This window comes from Chiloscyllium plagiosum, unplaced genomic scaffold (genome assembly GCF_037043375.1).
Source record: "Chiloscyllium plagiosum isolate Xiang-an unplaced genomic scaffold, Cpla_swu_hap1 HiC_scaffold_1, whole genome shotgun sequence".
Lineage (NCBI taxonomy): Eukaryota > Metazoa > Chordata > Chondrichthyes > Orectolobiformes > Hemiscylliidae > Chiloscyllium > Chiloscyllium plagiosum.
Window position 1 is genome coordinate 55546540 of NW_028270139.1, and position 17403 is coordinate 55563942.

Genomic DNA, 17403 nt, shown 5'->3' on the forward strand with positions numbered 1-17403 from the left:
AGGTACGAAGGTAAACTGGCCAAGAATATTAAGGAGGATAGTAAAAGCTTTTTTAGGTATGTGCAAGGCAAAAAAATGGTTAGGACAAAAATTGGGCCCTTGAATACAGAAACAGGGGAATATATTATGAGGAACAAAGAAATGGCAGAGGAATTAAATGGGTACTTCAGATCTGTGTTCACTTGGGAAGACACAAGCGATCTCCCTGAGGTAACAGTGGCTGAAGTACCTGAACTTAAGGGAATTTATATTTGCCAGGATTTGGTGTTGGAGAGGCTGTTAGGTCTGAAGGTTGATAAGTCTCCGGGGCCTGATGGTCTGCATCCCAGGGTACTGAAGGAGGTGGCTCGGGAAATCATGGATGCGTTGGTGATTATTTTCCAGAGTTCAATAGATTCGGGGTCGGTTCCTGAGGATTGGAGGGTGGCTAATGTTATACCACTTTTTAAGAAAGGTGGGCGAGAGAAAGCAGGTAATTATAGACCAGTTAGTCTGACCTCAGTGGTGGGAAAGATGCTGGAGTCTATTATAAAGGATGAAATTACTGCATATCTGGATAGTAGTAACAGGATAGGACAGAGTCAGCATGGATTTATGAAGGGGAAATCATGCTTGACTAATCTTCTTGAATTTTTTGAGGATGTAACTATGAAGTTGGACGAGGGAAATCCAGTAGATGTAGTGTACCTGGACTTTCAGAAAGCTTTTGATAAAGTCCCACACAGGAAGTTAGTGAGTAAAATTAGGGTGCATGGTATTGGGGGCAAAGTACTAGATTGGATTGAAAATTGGTTGGCTAATAGGAAACAAAGGGTAGTGATAAACGGCTCCATTTCGGAATGGCAGGCAGTGACCAGTGGGGTACCGCAGGGATCCGTGCTGGGACCACAGCTTTTTACAATATATGTTAATGATATAGAAGATGGTATCAGCAATAACATTAGCAAATTTGCTGATGATACAAAGCTGGGTGGCAGGGTGAAAAGTGATGAGGATGTTAGGAGATTACAGGGTGACCTGGACAAGTTAGGTGAGTGGGCAGATGCATGGCAGATGCAGTTTAATGTGGATAAATGTATGGTTATCCACTTTGGTAGCAAGAACAGGAAGGCAGACTACTACCTCAATGGAATCAATTTATGTAAAGGGGCAGTACAGAGAGATCTGGGTGTTCTTGTACACCAGTCAATGAAGGCAAGCATGCAGGTACAGCAGGTAGTGAAGAAGGCTAATAGCATGCTGGCCTTCATAACAAGAGGAATTGAGTATAGAAGCAAAGAGGTGCTTCTGCAGCTGTACAGGGCTCTGGTGAGACCACACCTGGAGTACTGTGTGCAGTTCTGGTCTCCAAATTTGAGAAAAGACATTCTGGCTATTGAGGGAGTGCAGCATAGGTTCACGAGGTCAATTCCTGGAATGGCAGGATTACCTTACACTGAAAGACTGAAGCGACTGGGCTTGTATACCCTTGAGTTTCGAAGATTGAGAGGGGATCTGATTGAGACGTATAAGATTATGAAAGGATTGGACACTCTGGCAGTAGGAAACATATTTCCACTGATGGGTGAGTGCCGAACCAGAGGACACAGCTTAAAAATACGGGGTAGACCATTTAGGACAGAGCTCAGGAGAAACTTCTTCACCCAGAGAGTGGTGGCTGTGTGGAATGCTCTGCCCCAGAGGGCAGTGGAGGCCCACTCTCTGGATTCATTTAAGAAGGAGTTGGATAGAGCTCTCAAAGATAGTGGAATCAAGGGTTATGGAGATAAGGCAGGAACAGGATACTGATTAGGAATGATCAGCCATGATTATATTGAATGGCGGTGCAGGCTCGAAGGGCTGAATGGCCTACTCCTGCACCTATTGTCTATTGTCTATTGAACATGGCTCACATAACCTCTTCAAGACCGATCAGGATCATGCAACAAATTTTGGGCAAAAAACACCTACATCGCATTAAAGAATTAAACAAAAAAACTGTACTCCCACCACAGCTCATCTGCTGGTGAAAGTCTCATAGTGCTGTTACCTCTGAACTTGATAATTCTAAAATGCTCTTCAATGACCTCTCGGGTTCTACTCTCCATACAGTTGAGGTTGTTGATCACCCTTGTGCTCACTGACCTACCCGGTGCCTGGATAAGCAGCAACTCGGTTTTAAAATTCTCCCCTATTTTCAAATCCCTACTTGTCCCTTCTTATCTCCCTAATATGGAAAATATCTATGCTTCTTTAATTCTGATCTTTTGAATATTTCTGATTTTAATTACTTCTCCACTGTAGGCCCTGTATTCAGATGCATGTGCCCTTAACTTTTGAACTTTCTCCCCTTATCTCTCTGCCTCTATACCTTGCTTTCCTCCTTTAAATGCTTTCCTGAAAATCTACCTTTTCATCCAAACTTTTGGTCATTTGCTTTAATTCTTTTTATGTAGCTCAATGTCATATCTTGTTTCATAATATTTTGGTGAATTGCCTTCAGCTATTTGATTATGTTAAATGTGCTAAATATGATGGAACTGTAAACCCAAAGATCATTTGCACAAAAACGTTCTAATAAGTCGCAGTTATTATGAATGAGAAATGAAACAACCCATTTGACCAACCTGCAAAATATCGGTGAGGAAGTGACAACTCAAACATACTGCAGGTAATCCAGCTAACAGTGCATTTTGACTTCAGAAAGGTTCAGACATGAACATTATAGGTAAGGTTATAAATTAAAATCAAAGCTGTTTGAATTCAGGTTGAATCTAGGAATGTTTGAAGAATAGACAACAACAACCTGCAAAAGTGGGGAAATTGGGTGGTGGTCATTGGTGTAAGGAGGACTGAGTAGGATACTTTAGGACTCAGTACTGGGACTATAATTCTTTTCAATTTATGTAAATCATCCCAATTCAGGTATACAATATGGTCAAATTTTCAGCAAATACAAAACTTAAAGCTAAGAGAATCAAGAGTTAGCACAGAAATCACTACAGATGGAGTTGAAAGAGACTTATGTATCCTAATAGATGGAACACTAAATATTGAACCAATGCCTTCATCTATCTTCTTGGTCACCCCTTCAAAAGACTCAACCAAATTTGTAAGGCATGATTTTCCACACATTCTATGTTATCCTTAATCATTCCTTGCCTTTCCAAATGCATGTTGATCCTGACTCTCAAAGTCCCCACTGATAACTTACCCACCACTGACATCAGGCTCACTGGTCTGTCGTTCCTTGGCTTTTCCTCACAGCCTTTCTTAAATAATGGTGGGACATTAGCCACCCCTCAGTCTTCTGGCACCCTACTCGTGGCTGTCGATGGTACAAATAGTTCTGCTAGCAGCCCCACAATTTCTTCGCTAGCTTCTTACAATCTCCTGTGAAACACTTAATCAAGGAGGATGAACTTTCAAGTCATACAGTCAGAGTCATGGAGCATGGAAACAGGACCTTCAGCCCAACTTGTCCATGCCAACCAATTTTCTTAAACTAAACTAGTCCCCTTTGCCTGTGTTTAGCCAATATCCATCTAATCCTTTCCTATCCATATACCAGTACAAATATCATTTAAATGTTATTGTGAATATACCAGTTCCTCTGGCAGCATGTTCCATATATGCACCACACTCCATGTGCAAACGTTGCCCCTCAGGTCTCTTTTAAACCTTTCCCCTCTTACCTTAATTCTATACCCTCGAGTTTTGGACTCCTCTATCCTTGGGAAAAGACATTGGCTATTCACCTTATCTATGCTAAGCATATTTTATAAATCTCTCTAATGTCACCCTCATGCTCCTACACTCCCAGGAAAAAAAAGTCCTAGCCTATACAGCCTCTCCTTATAACTCGAACCTGACACCACTTTCAAGGAACTTGTATCTGCACCCCTAGCTCTCTTGGTATGACAACATTACCCTGAGTCCTACCATTAACTGTGTAAGTCCTGTCCTAGTTTGTCTTTCTAAAGTGGAACTCTTCGCATTTATTTAAATTAAACTCCATCTGCCATTCCTTGGCCTACTGGCCCAGTTGATCAAGATCCCATTATACTTTTAGATAACCTTCTTCACTGTCCACTTTACCACCAATCTTGAGTTCATCTATAAACTTACTAACCATACCACCTATATTTTCATGCAAATTGTTTATATAAATGATGAACAGCAGTGGAGCCAGTACTGATCTTTGCAGCACACCATTAGTCACAGGCCTCCAGTCTGAACAACAATCCTCTACTACTGCTCTCTGTCTTCTACCATCAAGCCAATTTTGTATCCAATTGGCTAGCTCTCCCTGGATCCCATGTGATCTAATCTTATCAACCAGTCTATGCGGAACTTTGTCGAAGGCCTTGCTAAAATCCATGTCGACAATGTCTACTGCTCTGCCTTCATCTATCTTTTTGGCCACCTCTTCAAAAAACTCGACCAAATTTATGAGACATGATTTTCCACATATACTATGCTGTCTTTAATCAGTCCTTGCCTTTCCAAATGCATGTTGATCCTGTCTCTCAAACTCCCTTCTAATAACTTAACCACCACTGACATCAGGCTCACTGGTCTGTAGTTCCTTGGCTTTTCTTCACAGCCTTTCTTAAATAATGGTGGCACATTAGCCACCCCTCAGTCTTCTGGCACCTTACCCGTGGCTGTTGTTAATACAAATAGTTCTGCTAGTAGCCCCATAATTTCTTCCCTAGCTTCCTACAATGTCCGGGATACACTTGCTAAGGTCATGGGGATTTATCTACCTTTATGCATTTTAAACCTCCAACACCTCCTCTTCCATAACGTAGATTTTTTTCAAGACATCACTATTTATTTCCCCAAGTTCCTTTCTTCTATGTTTTTCTCCACAATAAATACTGATGAGAAATATTTGTTTAGTATCTCACCCATCTCCTGTGGCTCCAAAAAGAGATGATTTCACTGATCTTTAGTGGGCCTTATTCTCTTCCTAACTGGAAGTCTCCCACTTGCCTGATTTCCCTTTACTTGATAACAGCCTATTGCAATCAACTTCTGAAAGTTCCTGTTTAATACAATCAAAATTAGCCTTGACCCAACTGAAAACTTGAAGTTGTGGACTATGCCTATCCTATTCCATAACTACTTTGAAACTAGTAGAATCATGGTTACTGGTCTCAAAGTACTCCCCCACTAACAACTCATTCACTTGACCTGCCTTATTTCCCAAGAGGAGATTGAATTTTGCCCCTTTTCTAGTAGGGCCATCTACATATATAAAAGCACTGCAAGAACAGCATTTGAGATGTAACAAGAGACATTTGGGCTTTTCAGATTATGTGGCACTGAAACAAGTAAGTAATTTTATAGAGATACTGTATATGTATTGTTACAGATTGAGAAAATATTAATTTAGTGCATTCCATTGAATGGAAGAAGTAAACAGGTTCAAAAACAGCAAAAACTAAAAGGTAAAGTTGCCATAGTCCCAGAGGGCCATAGTGGTGATCTCTCATTATAGCGTCACAAAGCTGGTCCCTTTTTCCCTAAAAGCTGTTCCTTTTCTCAAGGATACTGTGTCCTTGGTTTTTTTTCAGAGGAGTCATAAAGAGCTCCCGGCTCTGAAGTGACTAGTTTGGTACAGAGATGAAAGGGTATTGAGAGGCCTTTTTGTTTATATATAAACAGGTGAGACTTCAGGCCAAAGTAGTCATGTTTTAGAAGTGATCTGTATAATGAAAGGGGAGTAGTTAGCTCTCTAGTCCAGAACTAGTTAGGAGTTCAGTTGTATGTGAACAGGCTGCAAAAACTCTCTCTCCTTCTGCCCTTCTAACTTCAATCTGTGAACATTTGATCCATCTTTACTGTTTTTTAAGGGGGTTTGCTTATTGGGACTGCTGTGTATATTAGATATAGCATAATTAAGTCTAGTTTGGATAGACTGAGTTCTGTAAGGGTTCTTTATTCTGTTCTTTGTGTTTCATAGTGTAACTTTGTGAATAAATTTTTGTCTGTTTTAAAACCCGGTAGTCAACATAGCTAATTTACTCTGGGTAATTTTCACTGTATACTTATCGAAACAAATTGCAAAGTTATGGTCTGGGCTGCCTGCTTAAGAATGCTTTGAGTGGTCTGGCCTAGTCCACAACAATAGACAGATGACTGGTGGTGAATTTAACCTGAGAGTTACCACACCACAGGAAAAGGTGAGGTTCAGAAGGCAGGACTTTCATGGAAACCTCAGCTGGTGCAAGAATTGAACCTGAGCTCTTGGCATCATTCTGCATCACAAACCAGCCAAAGGTACATTTAAGATTTAAAATAAAGGAAATTACCTATCCATTATAAAATGCTAGTATGTGTAATAAACTTCCAGATGGAATACTAGGATGGTACAGTGGCTCAGTGATTAACACTGCTGCCTCACAACATCAGGGATCCAGGTTTGGATCCACCCTCAGGCACCTGTCTGTGTGGACTTTGCACATTCTCCCTGTGTCTGTGTGTGTATCTGGTTTCCTCCGGGTGCTCTGGTTTCCACCCACAGTCCAAAGATGTGCAGGTTAGGTGAATTAGCTATGCTAAATTGCCCATTGTGTTCAGGAGTGTGTAGGCTAGGTGCATTAGTCAGGGGTAAATGTGGGACAATAGAGTATGGGTCTAGGTGGGTGACTCAGTGTGGGCTTGTTGTGCCAAAGGACCTGTTTCCCCACTGAAGGGATTCTAAAAAAGATCTTGGTTTATTTTGGAGTAAACGTGAACTTTGGAGCAAAGGATAGTACCAGTCAGGATCTATTTGTAAGGATTAATCTGCACTGGGAAGAAGCAGCAGTCAATTGAGTGCTGTGGAGGGCGGTTCAGAAGTGAATAATGGGGAATTTGCACAATTATGTGGGGTTGGTGGGAAAGCGATGGTAGAATGTTTGGTGTGCTTGGGGGTGTGTGGGGCAGTGGGCATTGGTGCTTTGGGGAGGGGTGATTTCCAGCAGTTGAGGCAAGGTTGTGATGGTGGTTTGTAGTACTGGAAAGAATAGTAGGTAAGCCGCATTGATCTAGGATTTTGGGGCGGATGAGCTGCAGTGCTCCACAACTAAGTGGCTGTGTAGTTTACAATGTTGGGGCAAGTTCCAGTCCTGCAGTGGCGAGGGTAATTTGCATGACTTCAGGGATAATTTTGCAATGCTCCAGGGGTTGCTGTGTACGTGTGAACGGTCCGTGCCCGGGGTGCAGCACTGCTGAGAAGCAGCTGCCCGCGCTCGCTCTGCACTCTGGAAGGTTGCGCGGGCGGGCCAGTGGCGCGCGCTGTGACGGTTGGTTGCCCGGTAACGGAGTCGGAGCCGGCGGAAGATGGAGCCAGATTCGGTGCAGCGGCAGCTCTCGGTCACCATCGCTCACATCGTGCAGCGGCTCCGAGGCTCGAAACTACACTCGGAGCTGGAGCGAGAGGCGAGGGTGAGTCCCGAAGAGAGCCCGGGGCCGGCCAGCTGGCCATTAGAGACCGGGGGGAGGAGGGAGGCGACAACGAACAGCCTGATCCCAGGCCGAGACCCCCCCTCCCCCCGCCGTCTAGATAGATAGATAGATACCCACAGTGAAATAAATGGCCCGACATTACACCTTGATCCACATGGACGTGTTGCAAAATCCATTGCGGGCAGAGAGGAAGCTGCACCCCTCTCTTCAGAAGCTCAGGTTTGGGTGGAGCCTGGGGACGGGGATCACCTCCATCCTCAATGCACTTTTCTAAACAAAAAAAAAATCCTGATGCACCTTGTTGTGCATTTACAGCAAACTCACTGTTTTCTCATCCCAGACCACTTCGAGTTTGAAGGTTTTTAAATTCGTGTTTGCTTCTGATAAAAAAAAATGTGGCGACTGTTTACATTATTAGGAACATCGTCTGATGGCCTCATTTGCGTGGCCCCATCCCTTTTTCTAAAATGCTTTAATTTTGGGCGTAAACGATTGCCTCCGTTCTTGTGAATTTGGCCCTGGAAACCGGCATAAGGATTGATGCTAGTGATTAGTTTGGGTGTTGTGATTCCGCAGATTTAGAAAGGATACGCTGTTGCCTTACTGCTAGATTATCAATATTAATGGAAAAACATCTGATCACCAAGTTCTGTTCATCTTGTTTTCAGATCAAATGGCACGGGATTCAAATTCTATATATGCAGTCCCACCAAAGTCATCGTTCACCAAAATACTTTGGACAGCCCCTGCTTCAGTGGTGCTTTCCTGTTACCTGCTGTTGAATTGCAGAATTGACTAATTTCAAAGTGAACTTGTTGCATTTAAAAACTGAGTCTTTGTTTATGGTGTTTATAAATTCACTTTGTGTTGATGTCTGTTATCTCTTAGTAAGAGACAAAAAAGTCTGCAGATGCTGGAATCCAACTTAGACAAGTGAGAGATTGGAAGAACACAGCAAGCCAGGCAGCATCAAGAGGCGGAGAAGTCACTGTTTTGGGTGTAACCCTTCTTCAGGATTGGAAGTGGGTTTAAGGGGAGCTGTAGATAAGGTGGGGGAAGGGAGGGGGGGATTAGGTGAGCACAGGTAGAGGGTATGACCTGGTTGGTCAATGGGAGGAATGAATCTGGTTGGTGGCTGGAAAGAAATGTGAATTGGAGGAACGGAAGGGAAAAGGGAGATGGGGTGGAAGTCCCAGATGGGAAGGGAGGTTATTCGAAATTGGAGAACTCAATGTTGAGTTCTCTGGGTTGTAGGCTGCCCATGCGGAAAGTGAGAAAGTGTTTCTCCAATTTGCGGTTTGATTCGTTGTGACAGTGGAGGAGGCCTAGGATGGTCATATCAGAAAGGGAGTAGGAAGGGGAATTAAAATCGGCAGTGACTGGGGGGTCAGGTCAACCCCTGCGGGCGTGGCTGAGATGCTCGACTAAACGTGCCCGAGTTTCTGTTTGGTCTCCCTGATGCAGAGAAGACCACATTGGGAGCACTGGATACAATAAACTAGGTTGGAGGAGAGGCAGGTGAATCTCTGTCACACCTGGAAGGACTTCAAAGTTTGTGAGAAGATTTGTAGCTCGGGTGCTCGTTGCTGTGGTTCTGTTCGCTGAGCTGGAAGTTTTTGTTGCAAACGTTAAATGCCGGAGGAAACACCACAGAAGCGCTTCACAGGAGGCTCCCAAGCACTGAGGATGTCACCTAGACAGGGGACGAAACGTTTGCAACAAAAACTTCCAGCTCGGCGTACAGAACCACAGCAGCCTGGAAGGACTGTTTGGGGCCCTGGAAGGAGGTCAGGGGGTGGTGTGCCGGCAGGTTTTGCATTTTTTACGGTTGCAGGGGAAACTACCTGGAGATTCGGGGGGGGGGGTTGGTGGGGAGAGTGGCGCGAACCAAGGATTGGCGAAGGGAACAGTCCTTTCGGAATGCAGAGAGGGGTGGGGATGGGAAGATATTCTTGGTGGTGGGGTCTAATTGGAGTTGGTGGAAGTGTTTAAGGATGGCTTAGTAAGACAGCAACACCAGGACGATGAGTATGTTTGGAGAGTTGTAGAATGAAATACAGGTCAAGCAGTTTGTGATGAGTAAAAGCACTTTTTTGTCTTTAGTTATTGTTTCTGAAAACTGTATGATTATATCCGTTTTTGATAGTATGTATACTTACAATTTATTTACATTTTTTAAAGTTTTGCCCTAAATTTTAATTGAAATATGATTTTGGAGATATTTGCTACTTATCTGTTTTTTTCTGTTATCAAAATAAAACCAAAGAACTGCAAATGTTGCAATCTGAAACAAAAGTACAAAGCACTGGAGAAATACAGCAGGTTTGGCAGCAACTGTAGAGAGAAACAGTTAATGTTTCATGTCCAGTGACCCTCCAACAGAAGTGAAAATAACAGGGAAAGGGAAGTCTTCATGCTGAAAATAGGTTGGGGGAATGAATAGAATATGTGGAGGTGGCTCCCAGAGAGAGAGGAAAAAAAAGATTGGCAAACATAAAGATTGCTGATGATGAAGATGGTTGGCACAGTGATTAGCACTACTGCCTCACAGTGCAAGGGACTCAGATTTGTATCCAGTCTTTGGGGACTGTGCGGAGTTTGCAAGTTCTCCCCATGTGTATGGGGTTTTTCTCTGGTGCTCAGGTTGCCTCCCACAGTCCAATGATTGCTGGTTGGTGCATTCATCTTACTAAATTGCCCTGGTGTTCAGGGATGTACAAGTTAGGTGATTTGGCCATGTGGTAAAACCCCATGTAAGGTTACAGGCATAAGGTGGGGGAATGGTGTGGGTCCTCGAATATCAGTGCAGACTTGATAGGCTATCTGCACTCTACGGATTCTCCCCACCCATGCTGCCTTCTGCAAGGACCGTTCCCGTTGCCAATCCTTAATTCGTGCAACTCTCCCCACCAACCCTCCCAGCAAACCTCCAGGCAGCTTCCCCTGCAACCATAAATGGCCTCTATCTGCACTCTATGATTCTATGATAAGCTGAGAGATGGAGGTGCATGCTAAGTAGGTTGTTAACGAGAAGTGTTAATGGTTGAAAATTACTTCACTGTATGGGGAGCAACCCATAGGAACAAACAGTGTGGGGGAAGGGTAATGAACAGAGAGGAGGGTATTAATGTTCTGAAATTGTTAAACTTAATGTTGAGTCTCGAAGGTTGTAAGGTACCCAGGTGGAAGATGATGTGTTGTACCTCTAGCTTATGTTGAGCCTCCCTGGAGCTCTGCAGCATACCTGACACAGAAATGTTGGCATGGAACACTGTGGTGTGTTGAAGTAGCAGGCAACTGAAAACCTAAGGTCATTTACAGACCAAGCATAGATGTTCGGCAAAGCCAATATACAGGAGACCACATTTTGAGCAGTGAATTCACTAGGCTAGAATGAATGAGGTGCAGGTAAATCACTGCTTCACCTGGAAGGTATGTTTAGTGTCTTGATAGCGAGGGTCAAGGAGATAAACAGGCAAGGGTTACACCTTCTGCGATTGCATGGGAGAAATGGACTAAGGTGTCTTAGAGGGAACAGTAACTGTGAAATGCAGTGGGAGTGGAGGGGAATATATGTCTTGTGGTGGCACCTGTTGGAGGTAGTGCAAATGGCAGATTATGATTCTTTGTATACAGAAGCTAGTGAGGTGGAATGTGAGAACTAAGGAGACCCTATTGTTGTGGAAGGGAATGGGAATGGTGAGGGCAGAAATGCAGGAAATGGATCCAAAATGGCTGAGGGCACTGTCAACCACAGTAGCAGAGAATACTTGGTTTGGATTAAGATAGCCATTTCTGAGGCCTTGCATTCTTAGAGGAAGCAGAGTGTGGGGATGTAGAGTCAAGACAACTCTGGGAGCCACTGGGTTTGTAATAGATATCAGTGGAGAAAGTGAGGACTGCAGATGCTGGAGATCACAGTCAAAGAGTGTGGTGCTGGAAAAGCACAGTTGGTCAGGCAGCACCAAGGAGCAGCAGAATTGATGTTTTGAGGCTTATTCCTCATTCCTGATGAAGGGCTTATCTCAAAACGTCGATTCTCCTTCTCCTCGGATGCTGCCTGACCAGCTGTGCTTTTCCAGCATCACAGTCTCCTCGACAATGGATATCAGTGGCCAGCTTATCCCAAATAATGTAAGCAGAGATGCCAAGGAAGGGAAGAATCTGATAAACCAGGTGAAGATTAGAGTAGGGTGGAAATTGGAAGCGAAATTGATAAAGTGTTTGAATTCAGGCTGAGATAGGGAAGACACTGCTTGGGTGGCACAGTGGTTAGCACTGCTGCCTCACAGCGCCAGAGACCTGGGTTCAGTTCCTGCCTCAGGTGACTGACGTTGTGGAGTTTGCACATTCTCCACGTGTCTGCGTGGGTTTCCTCCCACTGTCCAAAGATGTGCAGGTTAGGTGAATTGGCCATGCTAAATTGCCCGTAGTGTTAGGTGAAGGGGTAAATGTAAGGGAATGGGTCTGGGTGAGTTGCGCTTCGGCGGGTTGGTGTGGACTTGTTGGACCGAAGGGCCTGTTTCCACACTGTAAGTAATCTAATGTGTAACATCACTAATTATACCATCAGTGTACCAGAGGAAGAGTAGTAGGGAGGGATCTGAGAAGGACTGGAACAAGGAATGTTCCCTGTTCCATGTAATGTCTTAATGTATTCTATTCACAATTGACATCCTGTCATCAACATAAATACCACCAGTTCCCAATTATTTTCATTTCTAGCAAAGGGTCACTGGACGTAAAATGTTAACTCTGTTTTCCTCTGTACAGATATTACCAGATCTGCTGAGTTTCTCCTGCACTCTCTGTTTTTGTTCTGTGTTACCAATTTTACTTCTCCATGCAAGAAACCTGGCATTTCAAACTAAGTAAAATTTGCATGCTCATCTAGGCAATTACTCCTTTTCAAATGCTGGATTTTCTAGTGCCAGAATATTGCACATTGAGGAAAGGACATTGGTGTCAACATTTGGTATTATACTGCACCACATTCAAGAATTCAGAAGCACTCCAGGGAAAGCAAGATGACAGCATTGAGGCAGCAGGAGGAACTGAAAAAATATAGGCAAGAAATTTTCATAAGCCCTTATATATCACAGCTACTTCATTGTCGAAACAATGTGCTTTTTAAATTTAAAAATAAGTATTCATGGGCATGTTCATGTCTAGGCTAGCATTTATTACCCATCCCCAGTCACACTCAAGAATGTGGTGTGCACTATCTTCTTTAACCCTGCAATCCTTGGGGTGTTGGTATATAAAGGGAATTCTGAGATTGTGATCCAGTGACTGTGAAGGATACAAGTTTACATCAGAATGGTGTGTGGCTTGGAGTGGAACTGGCAGGTCCTGGTGATCCCAGGCACCTGGTGTCATTGTCCTTTTAGATAGGAGAGGTTGCAAGTTTTTGCAGGTGCTGTTGAAAGGACTTTGGGGAGTTGCTGCAGTTCATTTTGTGCACATTGCTGCTACTGTAGTCAATGGTGAATGGAATGAATTTGAAAGTGGCGGATGGGGTATGTAGTGATTGGAACCAGGACCAGTTGGATCTCCTTGACCATGGAATCCTTGATTAGGTTTGTTAACCTGGGCTAAACAGGGAGGCCTAGCTGACAGATATAAACAGGAGATGAAGGGCACTGCTTTTCACTGGCCACTCGGGTGTTTCCTTTCTTCCTGATGGTGGAATATAAATAAAAATTTGCACACTTGTTGTTCTTCAATGTGTCTGAAACCTACACACATGACATGTGTGCCAGGGAAAAATAAGCACTACCGCTGTTATGTGGTAGCGTGGAAAAAAAACAGGAGGCTTCCCTTCACTGTTTGATCCCGCAGCATTGCCCTTTAAGAAGGGCACTGCTTGTCAAAAAAAAATAAACAGGAGATTACGGGCACTGCTTGTCACTGGCCACTCGGGTGTTTTCCTGGTGGTGGAATATAGATAAAGATTTACACACTTGCTGTTTTTCTATGTGTCCGACACCTGCACACACACGAAATGGGTGCTAGGTAAAATAAGCATTGCTGCTGTCAGGTGGTAGTGTGGTGATGGTGGTTGGGGAGGGGGGATAAACCGGAGATTGGGATTTGAGGTTTGTCCTCATTTCCCTGAAAACTGGTCGAATGGTAGGATTTGGGGCCTGGCTTTGCCATTCCTCTCCCTTGTAAATTGTTGTTTCTCTGGACACAACTGTTAATGTTAATTGTTTTGTAAACTGTATTGTTTAATAAAATAAAAAAAAAAGGAGATTCAGAAGATCTCCTCAGTCTGGGGACTTGTTTTGAGCTGGCTGGTCATAGCCCATTTATAGTGTTACGACACAGAGGTGAACCCCTCCGTTAATTAAACCAAACACCCAGAAAAGCATGCCTCGCCTCATAATCTATTAAAATATGAGTGACAGAGAACTCCCAAATTCTACTATTTAATGAAAATAATATTAATTTATTTCTTAACTCTAATAGTGAACATTAAACAGTTGGGTTTTAGCATGCTGGGGCATAATTTAGACTGATTGGTTAAATTTGAATTGTTATCAAATAGCAACCAAAACTCAGGTATCCATTTCACTGCCAAATGTTAGGTCTTTCAATTTTACACTCTGGTACTGCTATCTAATCATACATACAGGTGCTTATAATGTCTCAGTTCAGAACACCATTCGCTCTCCCTTAAAGATACAATACATACCTTCAACTTCATAACAATAGTGCACATAAAGAAAAAAGGGCAAAAATAAGGAAATCAGGAGATTCAGAAGATCTCCTCACTCTAGGGACTGGCTTGGTGTTGGTTAGTCAGAGCTAAGGTATTGTGCACATATAAATAAAGGGTGATGTGGTGAGGGCATACCGACCTCTGTACCTCAGGGTACTAATGAAATAGGCTACTTTATCCTGTTGGCATTGATCTTTTTGAGTGGAAAGGTAAGATATCTGAGAAGTTTAAGCAACAGCCAAAACCAACTGTTCTGTGTTGTTACCATGCAAAATTAACATGAATGGTATTCGTCACTAACAGGATCTAAAGGATCCTGCTCAAGGACCTGTCCATCACCTTTCCCATCTCTCCGCTCCATCCTCCTCTCTGACCTATCACCTTCTCCCCCACCTTCATTCACTTATCGCATTCTCAGCTACCTTTCTCTCAACCCCACCCCCTTCCCATTTATCTCTCAGCCGCCCAGATCACAAGCCTCATTCCTGATGAAGGGCTTTGGCCTGAAACGTCGATTCTCTTGCTCCTCGGATGCCGTCTGACCTGGTGTGCTTTTCCAGCACCACACTCTTGACTCTGATCTCCAGCATCTGCAGTCCTCACTTTCTCCTAGCTTCTCCTTTGTGTCCGGATTTAGGTGTTTTGATGGATGTTGTGTGCAGCAGTGTTGATCTCCTACCTAACTTTTTTTTGAAATTGTATCATTAAAGCGTTGATTTCATCATTGTGAGTTGACGTTTCTGTGAAGGGGGAATCTGTTACAATCAAGACAAAGGCTTCTATTGCAGATAAACAACTATCTGTGGTCCATCGAAGTGGCAAAGTGGAAAGCCACAATCACATCATTTTACAGGATAGGAGTAACTTATATTTTGGGATTTCCCTTAGAGACGTTCTGTCTCTGGGGCTTTGGTTAACACAGTAGTTAACATTCCAGTCTCATTAGGAGGTACCTGAGGTATTGATTGTCTGGCTGACTTTGACTTCTGAACACGTTTCTGGAAAATTATTGTTAAAAAATGTCCTGATAATCACAGTCCTGTTTGTTGGGCAGTTTAATATTTTTTAGCAGCCACTAAATATACTATAGAAACGTATTAAAGTTGGCTTTTTAATCCATTTTTCTAGTGACTGAATCAATTAGAATGGGCAGAGATTTGCAGGTGGCTTTGGTTGGCTTCTCACAGGTGAAGGATGTGATTGACTGTATGTGTGACTATTATGAAATCACAGATCACCCGCACCGTTTGTGTGCCATAAGGACCTCCAGTTCATAAAACGTACACCACATGTGCAACCACAGAAAAATAATTATACAAGTGGGATGCCCGAAATGGTCTTATAATGACATGAGTGACTAGTTTACACCACCCCGGCAGTCACATGCTGAACTCGCTATCCAATGCTTCCCAGAATCACCCTGGAATCAACAAGATATCCTTAAGACAGATACCAACTGCTAAAATGCAATTCTTAAAATTCGTTACAAATGAGTAGGCCATCTGTCCTGCAGCAGGCAAAGATGGACAAGACAAGAACATGTCACTGTCGCAAACATGTAATTTTAATATAATGGATTTTGTAGATTTATAGATTTTTGATCTTTTAAAAAGGGATACACAATAATGCTCAAAAAAAATTGCGTGAGGTTTCTTGAGGATACAACTGCAATCAACCAGTTGGAATCAGACTATTATTTTGAGATGAATCATAAAATACTTTTGAAATTCAGTGAGCATTGCACAACACAATTGAGATGCTTTAATTATGGATATTAATTTTAATTGCCACACAGTTGGCAGCTGCCTAAGCCCAAACTTTAAAATCCCCACACTGAACCTCCCTGCCTCTGTATGTGCCTTACTGTCAAATTTTATTTGTGAAGTGTCTTGGCATGTTTTACTACATTATAGGTGTTATTTAATCAAATGTTGTTAGTTATGAGACCCAGTAGCTTCACCAGACCTGGTTCTTTGTATTACCAATATCCTTTGAATGTGAGTAAAAAAACTGAAAATGTGCAAATAATAATATTATTCATCATTGTTGAAACCAAAAACTGTTCAAAGTGGTGCAGATGAGAGCATGTTTTATGCAGCATATTTAAAAAGAGAAGTTGATTGATGTAGAAAGGGACAACGAATGTTATTGGCCAAAATGACAACAATATGGGACTAAGTGGGTTTCTCTTTTGCACTAGACCAAACTGCCTTCTTGTTTGTGGTATAGAATTCTCTGTCTGTTTGGTGACACTTAAATTTTAAGGTATATTTTCCAGCATAATTTACCAAGTACTGATTCATAGTACATAATTGTGGAGTTGGAGCTTAACATTCTATTTATCATGTTGAATACTCTGATTGTCATTTGTGACCAATGGAAGAGTCAAAATGATATTTGCAGTATACCGTGTGTTAGAAACAGATGCACATTTTTTTCCTTGAATTGCACTTTCTTAGTACTGACTGTGCCACAAATTGAAGTAAAAAAGTACAGTGCTAGAAAAGCACAGCCGGCCAGGCAGCATCCAAGGAGCAGGAGAGTTGACGTTTTGAGCATAACCTCTTCATCAGGAAAAACGTGTGCTTGAAATGTCGACTCCTGCTTCTTGGATGCTGCCTGACTGGCTGTGCTTTTCCAGCGCCACATATTTTGACTCTGATCTCCAGCATCAGCAGTCCTCACTTTCTCCCTGTGCCACAAATTGAAGAGTTGTCTGGTTTGTTCTGTTATTTTATGACTAACGTGGAAAGTCTTCACACTCTATGTCTAATTTCCAGACTTGCCTTCACAAATCTGAGGTTCGGATTGAATCTTTGAAGGAGGATCTGAAGGACTTCTTACGGAAATCAGGTTAAAAAAATCCACCTTAGATTTTTACTTTGTAAATTAAAACACTTCTACTAAAATCCAAAGTGGTATTTAACAAATTAAGAACTGAAAAATAAATGTTATAATGAAATTTGTGTAAACAGCACTGCAAAAACCAGAATCTTTGATTCCCTTCACCCCATTAAAATGTATGTTGTAATTTTGTAAGTACCTTATATAAAGTTGATTTCCTTCAAAATATTTTAAATGCATCAGAGCAAATAATTTCCACATTAATTTATTTCGATTAAACCTTTGTAAAAATATTGTTTGAAAGAGAAATATGGAAATATAGAAAAAAACTAGGGTAATTCGTGGTCATAGTTGTGGTTCAATGACACTGTACAGTTAACCTCCTAGCTGCACAATGA

At 42.5% G+C, this 17403-nt stretch overlaps 1 protein-coding gene across 3 annotated transcripts in view; it reads left to right on the forward strand.

Moving 5' to 3' along the window:
• The first annotated feature begins 7208 nt into the window (after positions 1 to 7208).
• Positions 7209 to 17403, forward strand: part of tbc1d19 (TBC1 domain family, member 19) — a 140673-nt gene continuing 130478 nt past the window's right edge. Inside the window, exons 1-2 of one of the 3 annotated variants that reach the window (XM_043693561.2) lie at positions 7209 to 7416; positions 16942 to 17014. In XM_043693561.2, the coding sequence (XP_043549496.1) occupies positions 7312 to 7416; positions 16942 to 17014 (178 nt within the window). In that variant the 5' untranslated portion in view covers positions 7209 to 7311. The remainder of the gene's footprint in view (positions 7417 to 16941; positions 17015 to 17403) is intronic. The other 2 variants (XM_043693542.2, XM_043693551.2) reach the window with 2 other exon arrangements.